Raw genomic sequence first — 18,964 nt, 5'->3', positions numbered from 1 at the left:
TTGAAGACCGCTTTCACTATGGAAACCATAAACGTAACCTCGTCAACATCCAGTCAAAACAGAATGGAAAATGAGAAAGTAGTTTTGACATCTCAGCTGTACTTCCCTGAATCTGTGATAAGAGCTAAATATAACTATATGTACCAATAAGCAATATATTTATTTGTATGTATACACACACGGCTAGTTTTATATATGCATCTGTAAAATCTGTATAGTTTGGTAGAATTAGTGTTAAAACTGTTTACATTCAGGGCTATTTAAGTTAGGAGAAGCATCGTTCTCTCCTAAAATATGGCATGAGTCAAAGAACTACAACATCTATCATGTCAAGATAAATCTTCACATTGACTTGAAGGGTCTGCAAATCTTGAGTGTCATCTGTGTTATTAAGTGTGTAGGTTCGAATCAAATGTCTGACTAATTGGGAAGAATGGCTACAAGATACTCAAAAACACAACATCAGAAGAAACACTTACCTAACATACAAAACCCAATCACCACAGTACATCTAAAACTTCCTCACCTTTAACAGAGTCAAGCAGGGTGCACAAAACTTTTACGGAACCTTGAATTATTCACAAAAGGGTTTAAATCCCAGTTCTTCATGTTCAGTAGTCTCATAGAACCGCCTTATCCAAGAACATTCTTGCTCATTTCAATCGTTGCCAAGTTGTTTTCAAGTCATCTCAAAACATCAATTATTCGGTAGCTGAATGGACCTGATAGGCCATGGGCGGCAAATCACTAAACTGATGACAACAATAGCAAGATTATGGCATATATCTAAAGCAGCAAGTCTACAAATATCTAGCAGATTTAAGCACATCAACCAGGACTGCAAGAGCGCTTTTGCCCATATCCCTGGCTTGTGTTTATGGGATGTTGCTACATCCGTACACCACTGCCTCAAAGTTGGATTTATTTGAGAAGAGGGTCAGTCCTTTTCTAGAAATGAGGTAGTAGAAACCAACAGATTTGCTACTGTAGATTTGTGTTATTTCAACATTAAAGACATACACCACAGGTTCCATACGTGGTATTAACACGAGTCTCACTTGTTTTGTATCATGCAAGAACAGATAGCATGCAAAATGCTAATAACAAAACAGAGCTGGAAAAACTCAACCTGGAATTGTTTCTCTCCAAATAGTGTAATCTTGGATCAGTATTTGGACTTAAAATGGCAATGTATTTTTTAAATGGCAGGCAATTACCTAGGACCAAGGCTCCATGGTAACCCAGAAAAGCCTTGCAACTCAAAATGTTAGTTTACTCTGATTAAAGTCATTTACTTTATTCGTAACCGGCCGCGACCGGGAGGTCCGTGGGGCGACGCACAATTGGCCTAGCGTCGTCCGGGTTAGGGAGGGTAGGGATGTCCTTGTCTCATCGCGCACCAGCGACTCCTGTGGCGGACTGGGCGCAGTGCGCGCTAACCAAGGTTGTCAGGTGCACGGTGTTTCCTCCGACACATTGGTGCGGCTGGCTTCCGGGTTGAATGCGCGCTGTGTTAAGAAGCAGTGCGGCTTGGTTGTGTTGTGTTTCGGAGGACGCATGGCTTTCAACCTTCATCTCTCCCAAGCCCGTACGGGAGTTGTAGCGATGAGACAAGATAGTAACTACTACAACAATAGGATAGCACGAAATTGGGGAGAAAAATGGGGTAAAATTACAAAAAAATAATAATAAATAATTTACTTTACTTTTTTCTTTGTGGCCCGTCCGCTACAAAAAAACATGCCAATTTGATTAATTTCTGATTACCAATTTCAATAAAATTAACAACAACAAAAAATCCATTGTAACTGCTGTGAAGCATATGCCTGGACTTGTGGGTTAACTATATATGGCTATTCATGTTGATCACAGTTAGTTTGCAAGGTCATCAAAAGATTCTGCATATAGATGGGTTAGCTGACGTCACAAAAACGATGCACGTGCGTCAATGGGGCAGAAGTCAGTTTGTTGCGATTCTGGATGGTCAGATAACTAGCAACAATAACAAGAAGCTGCCATGTGGGGAGTTGTAGGTGGCTTGTTCTATCTTGTTATTGATACCACGTCTTGTTTTGAGGTGTTTTGACTCTTCACGTCTATGCTAATATGGCAAAAACTAGCTAGTTAGCTAACCAACATATAACAACGTATTTGAGAGACAAGTGCTCATTTATTTATGTTTTCAATAAAGATTTGGGGGAGGAAATAGTTCCCATGTTGTCAACAACCCTGCCGGTTTTGCTCCACGGTTGCGCACGCATCCGTTTTTGTTGCTAAACAACCCACCCATCTATATACACAATGTACATTTAAAAGTAGGAATTAAATTCACACCAATTAGTGGTCACCATCCTTATATCCACCTACAAGACTAAAGGACATGTCACCGAGATTCTGAAATGCTACATTGTCCTTTTTAAAACCGTTTATTTTTTTTAAACCTGAAAAGGAGACTGTATGGCCAGCCTTGCCTGAGGAAGGTTCTTGTTTTCTGCATTTCATGTGATAGTGAAGTTTTAGGAATAATCTCTTTATTAAGAGTTTATAGCCATGTGTTCACTGTAGGCCGAAATACAACTTGATAAAACACACGTAATTCAAATGCTTGTGTAAATATCTCATTTACATCTAAGGCATTTACGATTTACATGACTGTCGGCAATGTGTGTGGATCTCAAGTTAGGATTTTGGCCCAGTCTCAAGAATGCTGCATAAGAACTTACTGGGTTAAGAGTTAGAAAAAAAAACATCTTACTGTGTCTATCTATAAAGATTTCCACGAACTGTACGAATAACACCTGTCTGATGACAGTAATAAAGTACTGTAATATAAGCCTGATACAAGGACCATAGGGGCTTGATCCAACATTCTGGAATGTACTGAGGTATAACTGTTGATAGGGTGAGTAGTAGCATACATATACTCAGAGTAGTTTGGACAAATTCACAGCCAGACGCCATGTTGCTGCTCCCAAGCATTCTATTTACGATGAGCATTTGGATTCCAGTTCCGATTCTAGAATTAGGTAGGTAAACTTGGTGTACAATTCTGAAATTTCCATAAACAGTTATTGGTCGGTATTACCACGGAGGAACAAATATGGCGTCGGTGGAACTATGTGATGTCGTCTAAGAGCATCATGATGTTGAAACAGCAACGGACCATCTATGCTTCTGCATATTGTACACGTCTTCATATAATTTCCTTAGTGTTATGTGCCACATGGTGAAAACCTGTTTGAGACGCATCAATTTACTGCATTGAAATAAGGTACTATAAAAGCTGCAATCTAACATATGATCAGGAAAAGATAAATAAAATCATTCATTTTTGGAATACAGTTAAGATAAAAAATAAAAGTTTAAGAATGAACATTTCCACCTGTCCCTTGTCTTTACCTTCTATTAAGTAGGGACAGTCATCCCTAGATGTAACGAGACTACCTGAAGTTTGTTGTGCTCAGATTCAAATTGAAAGAATGTCCAGAAGGCTCAAATGGTAAATCAATTCTATGGAGATCGGTTAAAGGTAGGTTGTGAGAACACCTGAAAAGGTTGGCGCACATATCAGTCAATGGTAAGACGTCCCAAAAATGTCTGTTTGCGGATGTACAAACTAGATTTCCCCTTTTCAGATGATACAAGAGGCATGGAAATAAGTAAGCTATATATCTATCAGAGAGGTATGTTTGTGTATAGATATCTAACATAGTATATACAGTTTTGATAAAGATCGAGATATGCATTCTGACAAGTACTGCAGCCCCACACAAACATTATCCTGAGTTGTGGTGAAGGCTACGAGTGAACACAAGTAACAACATTTTCCATTCTTCCTACAACCGCAGAATGTGACATATCGGAGTGGTTGTAATCTGGCGTGCTTTTGGAGAGTTTAGTTCTGAGGTTTGGTTGGTAACTAAGAAGGTGGTGAAATTGTGGACAGGGGAATCTGTTCTCCCAACAAACAAACATACAAAATGTACATTAAGATATTCAGTAGTAGACAATGGCTGCATGCATCCTTGCAACCGCATATTCTTTTTGCTGCAGTTCGGTCTATTCAATCTCAGGTGTGCATTTGCTAAACAGTGACAGGGAAAGAGAGTCTGTCCACCAGCATTTGACTTCAAGATCACAAAGTAAAATAATAAATAATTTCCTATTTATATTAAATATTAATAGGGAGTTTAAAACAAACAAGCCTTGATTCTACATAACCAATAACATGTTGAGGGCTGAGCATGCATCATGCTAATGACCCAAACAAATACATGTTCTGGTGTCTCCAACCTGGGTGCTAAAGGTGTGCAGGCTTTTGTTTCAGCCCAGCATTGGCACACGATACAACTAATCACTTACCAAGGCCTTGTTTATATTGAACCAGGTGTCTTAGTGCTGGGCTAGAATAAGACCCCTACATCCTGTACATGGGTTGGAGACCGCTGGTCTAAGTGCTGTAGTAACTGGGCTACTGCTTAGGATTAACTTGGCACCGTATCTAAAGCAGTGTTTTAGGTTGAACAGTTAAAATATTGTATGAAAGGGCAGCACAATCATAAAAACTAACAAAACATATTTCAAATGCGGAGTGTTTTAAACAATGTCTAGGGATATTGGCAAGCTAGAGAGTTAAAAGAGAGACACTTTAGTTTCCGATTGACTTGAACAGCCGCCACATAGTAGGCTTTATAAATATTTTAAAACAATTAAAGACCTAAGATGAATAGGTCAGATTGATTCAGAGGATTGAGCAGGGTAAATATAAGTGCTTTTGGAATAAAATCAACATACAAAAACAGGTTATTTGTGTAATATATAGACTCAGTCACTGCCACTGTCTGACAAATGCAAACGATTACCTGGTCTGGGTAAAAACATCTCATCATCGTCAACAAGTACTGCGTCATCAACAAGTACCTTGGCAGCAGAAAATGGGGATCCTAATAAAATCACTTGTCTGGTGAGAGGCCTGTGCCGAGCAGCTCCCTGCCATTTTCTCTGGGCACAGACGGTCTCCCCTCACACAGCGACTCCTGGAGGTCCAGGGGCGCATCCAGAGCTTCTTTTCCCTCTGGGGCCTCCATACCCTCCAGTTCCTCCATGTGGCTCATCAGCTTCAGCTTCTTCTTGGGCGGGTGTTTCAGGGTGCCAAGGCGCTCCTTGACTTTATACTCCAGAGTGCTGTGAGGGATCCCATAGACGGTCTGAGCCTTGGACACGCTCATCTTCCCCCCCATAACCACTTCTATAGCTTCTTCTAGCAGCTCTGTGTTGTACTGACGGTATCTTCCCCTCTTCTTCCTGGGCTGCTTGTTGCAGAGGTCTGCCTCAGGGTCAGAGGTAGGGTACTGCCCCCCAGAGGCAGGGCGGTCTGCATCAGATGAACCCCAGTACTCCCCATCTCTTCCAGGACCGTCCAGACCTCCACTGCTTCCCCGGCAACCGTGTTTGGGCAGGATGGACCTAAGCCTTTTCCCGAGGCTGTTCTCACAGTGGGGGCTAGGAAGGCTGTAGGAATCAGAGCTCAGGGAGCCCCAGGAGAGGTCCACCCCCAGGCCTCCTAGGCCTCGCACCTGGGGGATTTTGAGGTCGACGGGCGGGGAGTGAGAAAGGGAGAGCCCCTGGTCTCTCCGGGCCTGGAGGATTGCCTTCCCACAGGAGGGGGACTTGAAGAGCCCCGCGGCCTCCAGCAGGCTCGGTAGGTCTTTGAGGTGGTCCCCGGCTCCGCTGTTGGCCCGGAGCTTCAAGAGGGCCCCAAAGTGGGTCTTGGAGGCCCAGGACGGAGAGCCATACCTAGAGAGAGAGAGGTGGTCGAAGGGTCTGGAGGTGTAGTTCTGGTTGGGAGACAACTCTGTGTCGGAATCCTGGTTCACTTCCTGTTTGATGTGCAGCACATGACCGAGTGGCGAGGTGGGCTTTAAAGGGGCGGAGTGGCCGAAATTCTCCCTCCTCCTCCCATCCTGCAGGCTCCTCATAGGCTGCCCGGCCTGTCCGTCAGCTCTCAGGGAACGCCTGATTGGATGGAAGGAAATTTGGTGTAAGCAGAGCTTGCACAGTGCTTTATTCTTTCTCTCTCTAGGGGAGGATGGGTTGGGGAAGGGAGGATGTTGGCCACCCCTTTATTGGATGATCTTGCTTAGGTAACATCACTTTATCTTGCTTAGGTTAAAAAACATATATATATTTTTTTAGATATATATGTGTGTGTGTGTGCTCCTTTTAAGAACAAAAAAAGCCTTGAGTTTGGGAATTTGTTTATTTGGGTTGTTTGTTTTGGCTTTGCATTTATTTACAAATTATGCGTCAGTCAACATAACAATAATAAATTTAAAAAAGGATATGCAGGGCAAAGAAATGAAATCCAAAGAAAAATTAAAAACATAAGAAAGAGAAATGTGTCCAGCCCTGTCCAGAGAGGGCAGGATAGGGCAATGTTGGTCATTGCAGTAAAGCAGTCTGGCATTTAATAGCAGAGCAGGATGACTGTTACCAAATTACTAATGCTAATGTATAGCCCTTAGCGAGTGACGTTACCACTGAACAAGCACAGCAATAAAAGAGTAAGCCATCAGTATGGGATGTTATAGGGCTACTTACTGTACATAAACCCTCACAACATCAACCTGACAGAAATATTGTTACTCTAGGAAAACATCTGAAATACTTATCTGCAAGGTTAACACAAACAAGGCACTTACACACAGTACTGTTATGTGTGATGGAAAAATCATCAGATCTTATTGATTGAAAATTCTCACATTAAATTCATGGGTGATTAATTCATTAGTGATACGGCAATTTGTGAGGAGAGGCCATAATCACGGACAAATAGAAGAGTGCCCTTTTCAAAACTGCCGCTAGAGTTATAAGACAATATCACATTATGACTTGACGGGCGTCTGCTCTTCACACTTTAAATATTCCCTCCACCTCCGACCAGTTGGCATTTCAACTTTGAATATCAAATCAAAGATGGGGCTGCATGAGGGGATATAGAGTGATAGATACTAGATCTGTGAGGGGATATAGAGTGATAGATACTAGATCTGTGAGGGGATATAGAGTGATAGATACTAGATCTGTGAGGGGATATAGAGTGATAGATACTAGATCTGTGAGGGGATATAGAGTGATAGATACTAGATCTGTGAGGGGATATAGAGTGATAGATACTAGATCTGTGAGGGGATATAGAGTGATAGATACTAGATCTGTGAGGGGATATAGAGTGATAGATACTAGATCTGTGAGGGGATATAGAGTGATAGATACTAGATCTGTGAGGGGATATAGAGTGATAGATACTAGATCTGTGAGGGGATATAGAGTGATAGATACTAGATCTGTGAGGGGATATAGAGTGATAGATACTAGATCTGTGAGGGGATATAGAGTGATAGATACTAGATCTGTGAGGGGATATAGAGTGATAGATACTAGATCTGTGAGGGGATATAGAGTGATAGATACTAGATCTGTGAGGGGATATAGAGTGATAGATACTAGATCTGTGAGGGGATATAGAGTGATAGATACTAGATCTGTGAGGGGATATAGAGTGATAGATACTAGATCTGTGAGGGGTGAGGGGATATAGAGTGATAGATACTAGATCTGTGAGGGGATATAGAGTGATAGATACTAGATCTGTGAGGGGATATAGAGTGATAGATACTAGATCTGTGAGGGGATATAGAGTGATAGATACTAGATCTGTGAGGGGATATAGAGTGATAGATACTAGATCTGTGATAGGATCTGTGAGGGGATATAGATATAGAGTGATAGATACTAGATCTGTGAGGGGATATAGAGTGATAGATACTAGATCTGTGAGGGGATATAGAGTGATAGATACTAGATCTGTGAGGGGATATAGAGTGATAGATACTAGATCTGTGAGGGGATATAGAGTGATAGATACTAGATCTGTGAGGGGATATAGAGTGATAGATACTAGATCTGTGAGGGGATATAGAGTGATAGATACTAGATCTGTGAGGGGATATAGAGTGATAGATACTAGATCTGTGAGGGGATATAGAGTGATAGATACTAGATCTGTGAGGGGATATAGAGTGATAGATACTAGATCTGTGAGGGGATATAGAGTGATAGATACTAGATCTGTGAGGGGATATAGAGTGATAGATACTAGATCTGTGAGGGGATATAGAGTGATAGATACTAGATCTGTGAGGGGATATAGAGTGATAGATACTAGATCTGTGAGGGGATATAGAGTGATAGATACTAGATCTGTGAGGGGATATAGAGTGATAGATACTAGATCTGTGAGGGGATATAGAGTGATAGATACTAGATCTGTGAGGGGATATAGAGTGATAGATACTAGATCTGTGAGGGGATATAGAGTGATAGATACTAGATCTGTGAGGGGATATAGAGTGATAGATACTAGATCTGTGAGGGGATATAGAGTGATAGATACTAGATCTGTGAGGGGATATAGAGTGATAGATACTAGATCTGTGAGGGGATATAGAGTGATAGATACTAGATCTGTGAGGGGATATAGAGTGATAGATACTAGATCTGTGAGGGGATATAGAGTGATAGATACTAGATCTGTGAGGGGATATAGAGTGATAGATACTAGATCTGTGAGGGGATATAGAGTGATAGATACTAGATCTGTGAGGGGATATAGAGTGATAGATACTAGATCTGTGAGGGGATATAGAGTGATAGATACTAGATCTGTGAGGGGATATAGAGTGATAGATACTAGATCTGTGAGGGGATATAGAGTGATAGATACTAGATCTGTGAGGGGATATAGAGTGATAGATACTAGATCTGTGAGGGGATATAGAGTGATAGATACTAGATCTGTGAGGGGATATAGAGTGATAGATACTAGATCTGTGAGGGGATATAGAGTGATAGATACTAGATCTGTGAGGGGATATAGAGTGATAGATACTAGATCTGTGAGGGGATATAGAGTGATAGATACTAGATCTGTGAGGGGATATAGAGTGATAGATACTAGATCTGTGAGGGGATATAGAGTGATAGATACTAGATCTGTGAGGGGATATAGAGTGATAGATACTAGATCTGTGAGGGGATATAGAGTGATAGATACTAGATCTGTGAGGGGATATAGAGTGATAGATACTAGATCTGTGAGGGGATATAGAGTGATAGATACTAGATCTGTGAGGGGATATAGAGTGATAGATACTAGATCTGTGAGGGGATATAGAGTGATAGATACTAGATCTGTGAGGGGATATAGAGTGATAGATACTAGATCTGTGAGGGGATATAGAGTGATAGATACTAGATCTGTGAGGGGATATAGAGTGATAGATACTAGATCTGTGAGGGGATATAGAGTGATAGATACTAGATCTGTGAGGGGATATAGAGTGATAGATACTAGATCTGTGAGGGGATATAGAGTGATAGATACTAGATCTGTGAGGGGATATAGAGTGATAGATACTAGATCTGTGAGGGGATATAGAGTGATAGATACTAGATCTGTGAGGGGATATAGAGTGATAGATACTAGATCTGTGAGGGGATATAGAGTGATAGATACTAGATCTGTGAGGGGATATAGAGTGATAGATACTAGATCTGTGAGGGGATATAGAGTGATAGATACTAGATCTGTGAGGGGATATAGAGTGATAGATACTAGATCTGTGAGGGGATATAGAGTGATAGATACTAGATCTGTGAGGGGATATAGAGTGATAGATACTAGATCTGTGAGGGGATATAGAGTGATAGATACTAGATCTGTGAGGGGATATAGAGTGATAGATACTAGATCTGTGAGGGGATATAGAGTGATAGATACTAGATCTGTGAGGGGATATAGAGTGATAGATACTAGATCTGTGAGGGGATATAGAGTGATAGATACTAGATCTGTGAGGGGATATAGAGTGATAGATACTAGATCTGTGAGGGGATATAGAGTGATAGATACTAGATCTGTGAGGGGATATAGAGTGATAGATACTAGATCTGTGAGGGGATATAGAGTGATAGATACTAGATCTGTGAGGGGATATAGAGTGATAGATACTAGATCTGTGAGGGGATATAGAGTGATAGATACTAGATCTGTGAGGGGATATAGAGTGATAGATACTAGATCTGTGAGGGGATATAGAGTGATAGATACTAGATCTGTGAGGGGATATAGAGTGATAGATACTAGATCTGTGAGGGGATATAGAGTGATAGATACTAGATCTGTGAGGGGATATAGAGTGATAGATACTAGATCTGTGAGGGGATATAGAGTGATAGATACTAGATCTGTGAGGGGATATAGAGTGATAGATACTAGATCTGTGAGGGGATATAGAGTGATAGATACTAGATCTGTGAGGGGATATAGAGTGATAGATACTAGATCTGTGAGGGGATATAGAGTGATAGATACTAGATCTGTGAGGGGATATAGAGTGATAGATACTAGATCTGTGAGGGGATATAGAGTGATAGATACTAGATCTGTGAGGGGATATAGAGTGATAGATACTAGATCTGTGAGGGGATATAGAGTGATAGATACTAGATCTGTGAGGGGATATAGAGTGATAGATACTAGATCTGTGAGGGGATATAGAGTGATAGATACTAGATCTGTGAGGGGATATAGAGTGATAGATACTAGATCTGTGAGGGGATATAGAGTGATAGATACTAGATCTGTGAGGGGATATAGAGTGATAGATACTAGATCTGTGAGGGGATATAGAGTGATAGATACTAGATCTGTGAGGGGATATAGAGTGATAGATACTAGATCTGTGAGGGGATTTAGAGTGATAGATACTAGATCTGTGAGGGGATTTAGAGTGATAGATACTAGATCTGTGAGGGGATATAGAGTGATAGATACTAGATCTGTGAGGGGATATAGAGTGATAGATACTAGATCTGTGAGGGGATTTAGAGTGATAGATACTAGATCTGTGAGGGGATATAGAGTGATAGATACTAGATCTGTGAGGGGATATAGAGTGATAGATACTAGATCTGTGAGGGGATATAGAGTGATAGATACTAGATCTGTGAGGGGATATAGAGTGATAGATACTAGATCTGTGAGGGGATATAGAGTGATAGATACTAGATCTGTGAGGGGATATAGAGTGATAGATACTAGATCTGTGAGGGGATATAGAGTGATAGATACTAGATCTGTGAGGGGATATAGAGTGATAGATACTAGATCTGTGAGGGGATATAGAGTGATAGATACTAGATCTGTGGATCTCTGCATTGAGTACAGAGCTGTACGTTCTGAACGAGATCAACAGCACAAGCAGCTTGATTCCCTCCCCCTCCTCCTCAAGAGGAGCTAGAGGGCGGAGCAACTGGCGCTAAATTAATCAAAATTTCATTGCGCCGTGTTCCATTTCAAATGCACTAATGTCCATACCATGGCGTGATGACATCACGAGGAATTCCCCTCGGGCAAAATACAGAGTTCACTGGATTAAAGATTCAAATAGTTTTTTTCAGTTTGAAATGAAGGCTCGGTCAATGTAAATCATTGAACATGATGTGTAATTAATAGAATAGGAAGCTCTATTGGTTAGGGGTTTATTTCTTCAATCTATTGGAATATTAACTACATTTTATTGTGTATTTAAGGAATTAGTCATGTTGTTTCCTGATACCAAAGAATCTCCTTCAAGATGCACATGTGAAATCACTTTAGGCTGGAGCTGTCCAGGACCAGGGTTGGTGACAATCCTTTCAGGACCTCCTACCGATAGTTAGAAACTTTTGTTTGGACAGATTGGGGAGTTTGTTGTGGTAAAGCCCTACGGAAAGTAGAAAGAGGTGACAGGAGAAAAAAATAAACAAATAAAAATCGGTCTTACCCTCTGAGAGTGGACATCTGGGAAAGGTGAGGGCTGTGGTGTGATGACATGCTGCTTCTGGCCCATCCCTTTTTGAGTGACAGGTCCAGGACTCCATCTAGGGACAGGACATAAGGGTTAGTAACTTAGAAAGCAAGAGCCATTCTGTCAGGTGTGCACATAGAGAGGAGGACTAATCTTTGTATCGGAGCCATTATAGCAGCCGTGACAGCATGGGCAGCACCATTAATTTTAAAATAGTCCATTTTCTTCACGATTGGCTGATCCCTCCTTATGACCCAGTTGGACATGACTACAACAGGGTCATCAGGAGGGATCAGCCAATGAAGTTGGAAGTCCCAACCAGTTAACTACATTAAAATGGTGGAAGCCCTCAATGACACTGCTCATGCAAATACGGCCTTTTGGCCACTAGAGGCCTCTATCATTCTCTATGGGTGTGCAGGATTTGTGCAGTACAGTAGGGTAATGAATCTGCTGATTCTGGTACCTTGTACTGCAGGCTGTGGCGGCATCCTCTTGACAGTGAGGAACAGGTTACTTTATATCTACTACCAGACCTAGTGCATCTATTGGTTCAGCGTAATACCAGACCTAGTGCATCTATTGGTTCAGCGTAATACCAGACCTAGTGCATCTATTGGTTCAGCGTAATACCAGACCTAGTGCATCTATTGGTTCAGCGTAATACCAGACCTAGTGCATCTATTGGTTCAGCGTAATACCAGACCTAGTGCGTCTATTGGTTCAGCGTAATACCAGACCTAGTGCATCTATTGGTTCAGCGTAATACCAGACCTAGTGCATCTATTGGTTCAGCGTAATACCAGACCTAGTGCATCTATTAGTTCAGCGTAATACCAGACCTAGTGCATCTATTGGTTCAGCGTAATACCAGACCTAGTGCATCTATTGGTTCAGCGTAATACCAGACCTAGTGCATCTATTGGTTCAGCGTAATACCAGACGTCTGCTGGTTCAGTGTAATACCAGAACTAGTGCGTCTGCTGGTTTTACCTTGTTCTACAGGCTGTGGCGGAAGCTTTTTGACAGTGAGGTCGAGAGGCGAGTCCTGGTCGGCCATAAGCAGCTTGGAGAGGACAGGGTTCTGGCTGGGTACGGAGGATGTAGCAGTACCACCAAGGCTGGCAGCAGGGGGCAGCGAGGGGGGAGGTGGCAGGCTCTGATCTGAGTGGGCCTGGGTAGCAGGGCTGGGGGCAGAGGGGATGTCCTGAGAAGAGGAGCTGTTTTTTGAGGTATATTCGGCAGCAAACTGGCGGATCATCCTCTGCATTATCTCCCGAGCCACTACTGGAATGTGCAGGTCTGAGAAGCTGGGGACATCTGAGGGAGGGAGAGGGGAAAATAATATCAAAGATATCTGTAGAGATGGTTGACTCTTAGCACAGGTTATTCAAATGTAACTAAGAACACATAAGGCCCACTTCCAGACAGACTATTCCCGCTAGAATTTCAATATACAATCTTCCAGAAATGGTTGTAACACAAGCACACAGGATGTGGTATGTAACAAACACTGTTCTTGTAAAGACCTACCTTTTTTGTAGAGGACTGCACTGAGGAATTCCTCAGCTTGTTTCTCGAGTCTGTTGATCTTAATCTGGTCTTTGACCAGCAGGGGTTTAGCCCCACTCTCCGACCCCTGGTTGCTCAGGCCAACTAAGTGCTCCTGGGAGAAGAGAGAAACAGAAACACAGCTAAGTGATGGAGAAACAACGAATAGCACCGTCACTGCAGAAGTGGGAACCTGTGGTGTATGGTAGACCTTTACAAATATATAAATACCGTTGCTGCACGAGTGACGAGACAAATGAATAGGCTCTGGAAAAAAACAAGAGTATCCGAAGAGCACCGGTAATCATCTTCATTATACAGACCCCTACACAGCGCTCATACCTTTTGATCTCAGGAAAGCTTAAAGACTAATTATGTGGCAGATTTGTCACAGAGCAAACTAAAGATGTGCTGTATTGGTTAAGACCTCAGTATGCTTCAGTTCAGCTGGCAACTAGCAGAGTGCTCGCATACTCCCTTAAAAGACCGTCGCAAAAATTGTTTAAAATGGAGAAGGGGAAAAAAGGACAATAGTAGGGTTTGTCCATTTTGAGACGCCGTACCCAGTATACATACACTTCTTCAAAATAGTCAGAATTAATCTAAGATAGATTTCTTGAGTTATGTCATTAATTTTAACGTTTTTGCCGAGGTGATCTTAGTCCCACAATTTTACATTAAGATGTTTGTACAGTATTAAGTGAATTTTTTAAATCATGAAAACATTAGTCTCCGGTTGAATGACAACAAACACTTAATTGAAGAATCCTTACCGTTGACCAACCCCCGACAAAGGCAAGTAAACTTCGGCTGCCGACTTTGGCTTGCCTTGAGAAAAAAAAAAAGTGCGCACGAACAACCAGGGAAAAAAAAAAAAAAAAAAAAAACTTGCCCGAAGACCAAAGAGAACAAAAATGGCACCAAATGTTGTCATATATGATGTCACCAAATGTTGTCACCAAATGTTGTCATATATGCAAACTGTTCCGAACTGTTTCGGGTGGGAAGCATGGGGAAGCCTTTAGCAGAGTTTGTGGCTGATTTAGGATCAGATTACCCCAACCCCCAATGTAACCAGAACCATTTGGGAGATAAAAACAATCTGACCCTGGCCTGTATCTGTAGTTAGGGACAACGTCTATGTTCTGCTAGATGAGTACAGTAGGCATGGAGGAGGGGAGGAAGAGCAGTATGTTCTTTTCTCTTCATGTGCAGCTCTGCCTCTATACAGTGCATTCGGAAAGTACTCAGACCCCTCGGCTTTTTCTACATTTTGTTACGTTAGAGCCTTGTTCTAAAGGGATTAACGTGTTCATGACAAAGCATAAACAGGTTTAGAATGTTTTGAAAAATAATTTAAAAAGATAAAGAACTGAAGTATCACATTTACATAAGTATTCAGATGCTTTACTTAGTACTTTGTTGAGAGACCTTTAGCAGTGATTACAGCCTTGAGTCTTCTTGGGTATAACGCTACAAGCTTGGCACACCTGTAATTGGGGAGTTACTCACATTATTCTATGAAGATCCTCTCAAGCTCTGTCAGGTTGTATGGGGAGGGTCGCTGCACACACTATTTTCAGGTCTCTCCAGAGATGTTCGACCGGGTTGAAGTCCAGGCTCTGGCTGGGCCACTCAAGGACATTGAGACTTGTCCTAAAGTCACTCCTGCATTGTCTTGGCTGTGTGCTTACGTTCGTTGTCCTTTTGGAAGGTGAACCTTTGCCTCAGTCTGAGGTCCTGAGCAGGTTTTCATCAAGGATCTCTGCACTTTTCTCCATTCATCTTTGCCTCAATCCTGACTAGTCTCCCAGTCCCTACCACTGAAAAACATCCCCACAGCATGATGCTGTCACCACCATGTTTCACCGTAGGGATGGTGCCAGGTTTCCTCCAGACGTTACACTTGGCATTCGGGCCAATGATTTCAATATTGGTTTCATCAGACAAGAGAATCTTGTTTCTCATGGTCTGAGAGTCCTTTAGGTGCCTTTTGGCAAATGCCAAGCAGTCTGTCATTTGCCTTTTACTGAAGAGTGGCTTCTGTCTGGCCACTCAACCATAAATTCCTGATTGGTGGAGTGTTGCAGAGATGGGAGAACCTTCCAGAAGGACAACCATCTCCACAGAGGAACTCTGGAGATCTGTCAAAGGGACCATCAGGTTCTTGGTCACCTCCTTGACCAAGGCCCTTCACTCCCGATTGCCCAGTTTGGCCGGATGGCCAGCTCTGGGAAGAGTCTTGGTGGTTCCAAACTGCTTCCATTTAAGAATTATGGAGACCACTGTGTTCTTGGGGATCTTCAATGCTCTAATTTGTTGGTACCCTTCCCCAGATCTGTGCCTTGACACAATCCTGTCTCGGTGCTCTACGGACAATTCCACAGATCTAATGGCTTGGTTCACCCGACCTCAACCCAACAGATGGTTTGGGATTAGTTAGACCACAGAGTGAAGGAAAAGCAGCCAACAAGCACTCAGCATATGTGGGAACTCCTTCAAGATTGTTGGAAAAGCCTTCCAGGTAAAGCTGGTTGAGAGAATGCCAAGAGTGTGCAAAGCTGTCAAGATTCTTTGAAGAATCTAAAATAGATTTGTTTAACACTTTTTTGGTTACTACATGATTCCATATGTGTTATTTCATAGTTGATGTCTTCACTATTATTCTACAATGTAGATAGTAAAAATAAAGAAAAACCCTGGAATGAGTACGTGTGTCCAAACTTTGACTGGTACTGTATATAAATAAGGTATTTGTTTATTGTGCAAAAATGTAAAAAAAAATAATAATAATTGCTGTCATAATAGGGTATTGAGTGTGTGTGTGTGTGTGTGTATATATGTTTTTTTTTTTTAAATCAATTTTATAACAAGGCTGCAATGTAACAAAATGTGGAAAAAGTCAAGGGGTCTGAACACTTTCCCGAATGCACTATATTGTAAGGGCCAGTTACTGGGTGAACTTTGAGCAAATTGCCCTCCAATCCACATCCATTAGATTCTGTACAGTCAGTCAGAATTAGTGTTGTCACGATACCAGTTTTGACTTTGATATCAATACCAGGTTAAGTATCACGATACTCGATACCAAAACCAAATAAGGCATATTAGTCAAAGTTACAGAATGGCACTTGATCCAGACAGATAAACTCAGCTACTGCTTCGTTCAATTGCTGGGCATCTTTTGAGTTCAAGATCATTACATTTGAACATTATGTCAACAAAAAAAAAAAGTGTCATTTATGCATTATTTAATCAATTATACAATCAATTTGACTTTTTTTTTTTACCAATCTAACTAGCAAACAATATAAATAATGTATTTGAATAGTAAATCTATTGATTAACCTAGTAAATCAAGATGTAGCATAGGTCTATTCACAAAACAGGTGAATGCATATTATTCAATAGGATTGTGTGCATGCATTGAGTTTGAGCTTGTTTTAGCTAATTTTATGAGGTTAAAGATGACAGTCCCTTCCATTTAGAAGTATTTTATTAGCAATTGCTAGGGGCACATTATTTTATTGTACTAATCAACAACATTTGCATAAACAAAATCTCTTTTATAAAAGTGTGCACTGCTTCTTTAAGAAAGTCCGCAAGGCAGAATTCTACATTTTGGGTCTTTATTTTTGGTTAGGGTTAGAAATAAGGTTAACAGTATTGATACGGTTATGTTTAAAATCACATTTTAAGAAGAGAAATAGGCAGTTGATGACAGTGGTTATAGTAACTAGTGATGATCCAGAATATGGCTACGGACTCTTGTGGAAATCGGACTGGAGGCGAGGAAGTGAATATGTTTTTGGTGACAATCAGCTTTGAAATCAGCATATATTTGAATTATGGTTGGCATATTATCACAAAAAAAAAAAAAAAAAAAAAGTACTAGGGTAGTGAATTCATTCAGCTGTAAGCTAGCAAGGAAAGTAAGCCTATAATTAAAGCTGGAAGCTACCGGTATCCTCTTGCATTGTCAAGTTTTTCTAGCCTGTATGGACATTGTTTCTCGAACAGTAATGAGCAGTTTCAACATTTCTACATGCCGTGTTGCATTATTCAAGTGTGTTAACTTCTGTGCAGCATGAGTTGGGAGCAGCCCAGACAGCTCTAGCAATGAATGAGTTAGGGTCAGACAGCAGTCCTGTGTGCGCACACACAGTGTTGGTCCCATGTTTCATGGGCTGAAATAAAAGATCCCAGACATGTTTCATACGCACAAAAAGCTTATTTATCTCAAATTTGGTTTGCAAATTTGTTTACATCCCTGTTAGTGAGCATTTCTACTTTGCCAAAATAATCCAGCCACCTGACAGGTGTGGCATATCAAGAAGCTGATTAAACAGCATGATCATTACACAGGTGTAAGACCAATTTAAAATGTGCAGTTTTGTAACACAAACAAAATGCCACATGTCTCAAGTTGAGGGAGTGTGCAATTGACATGCTTATGACAGGCATGTCCACCAGAGGTGTTGCACGAGAATTTAATGTTAATTTCTCTACCATAAGCCACCTCTCATTTTAGAGAATTTGGCAGTACGCTCAACCGGCCTCATAACCACAGACCACGCGTAGCCATGCCAGCCCAGAACCTCCACATCTGGCTTCTTCACCTGTGAGATTGTTTGAGACCTGCCACCCAGACAGCTGATGAAACTGGGTTTGCACAACCGAAGCATTTCTGCACAAACTGTCAGAAACTGCTTCAGGGAAGCTCATCTGCGTGCTCATCGTCCTCACCAGGGTCTTGACCTGACTGCAGTTGTCGTAACGGACTTCAGTGGGCAAATGCTCACCTCCGATAGCCACTGGCACACCGGAGAAATGTGTTCTTTACAGATGAATCCCAAGAGAGAGAGCGTGCAGGGCTTATTGATCAAAAGCAATGTTTCAAAAAATATATACATTGCGACATGTGTAATGGAAACGGTAGCTATAGGAGAAATGTTCAAAAGACTGAAATTGTTTTTCGTTCGACAGGGATATTTATTTTGTCAAACTTCATTTTTAAAAATGTTATATACAAATTATGGAAACTTTTGAATTAAAACGGTATATATGAGGCACGTGATGTCATCATGTGAAACAATGTACAGTGCTGCATACTCATATCAAAGAGAATCTACAGTAAAAAGCAGTTACATCACCATTTAATTCTAAATGCCTACTGCTTGCTAAATCTATTTTTCAACTATAAAAAGTATGTTTCTTTGCAGGACAAGGACTGTCTTGCCTTTCAAGAATGCCTGAATTTCATCACCTTGTTTTCTGGTTGATTTGGATCTCTTTTAGTCCCCATTTGGACTAATCTTCCAGGAGTCCTTAAACATTAAAATACAATTTATAACTTGGATGCACGTTTCACCATCTAATTATTTCTCATCTATGGGTGCAAGTCTCACCATGGCACGGACTGTGGTGATAGGTTGGCACATGAGAACGATTAGAATACGGCAAATATAAGTCAATTCTTGCATTCTATCCATGCTGGCTTT

At 41.3% G+C, this 18,964-nt stretch overlaps 1 protein-coding gene across 1 annotated transcript in view; it reads right to left on the bottom strand.

Moving 5' to 3' along the window:
• LOC139381264 (nascent polypeptide-associated complex subunit alpha, muscle-specific form-like) overlaps positions 1-18,964 on the bottom strand; it is a 49,631-nt gene that overhangs the window by 12,823 nt on the left and 17,844 nt on the right. The window contains exons 4-7 of the mRNA XM_071124729.1: positions 13,446-13,578; positions 12,906-13,232; positions 11,889-11,985; positions 4,954-6,015 (exon numbers count right to left, since the gene is read on the bottom strand). Coding sequence (XP_070980830.1) covers positions 4,954-6,015; positions 11,889-11,985; positions 12,906-13,232; positions 13,446-13,578 — 1,619 coding nt within the window. The remainder of the gene's footprint in view (positions 1-4,953; positions 6,016-11,888; positions 11,986-12,905; positions 13,233-13,445; positions 13,579-18,964) is intronic.

This window comes from Oncorhynchus clarkii, chromosome 23 (assembly GCF_045791955.1).
Source record: "Oncorhynchus clarkii lewisi isolate Uvic-CL-2024 chromosome 23, UVic_Ocla_1.0, whole genome shotgun sequence".
Lineage (NCBI taxonomy): Eukaryota > Metazoa > Chordata > Actinopteri > Salmoniformes > Salmonidae > Oncorhynchus > Oncorhynchus clarkii.
Note: the sequence above shows the minus strand (reverse complement) of the source record. Positions and strands in the feature narration are given on the sequence as shown.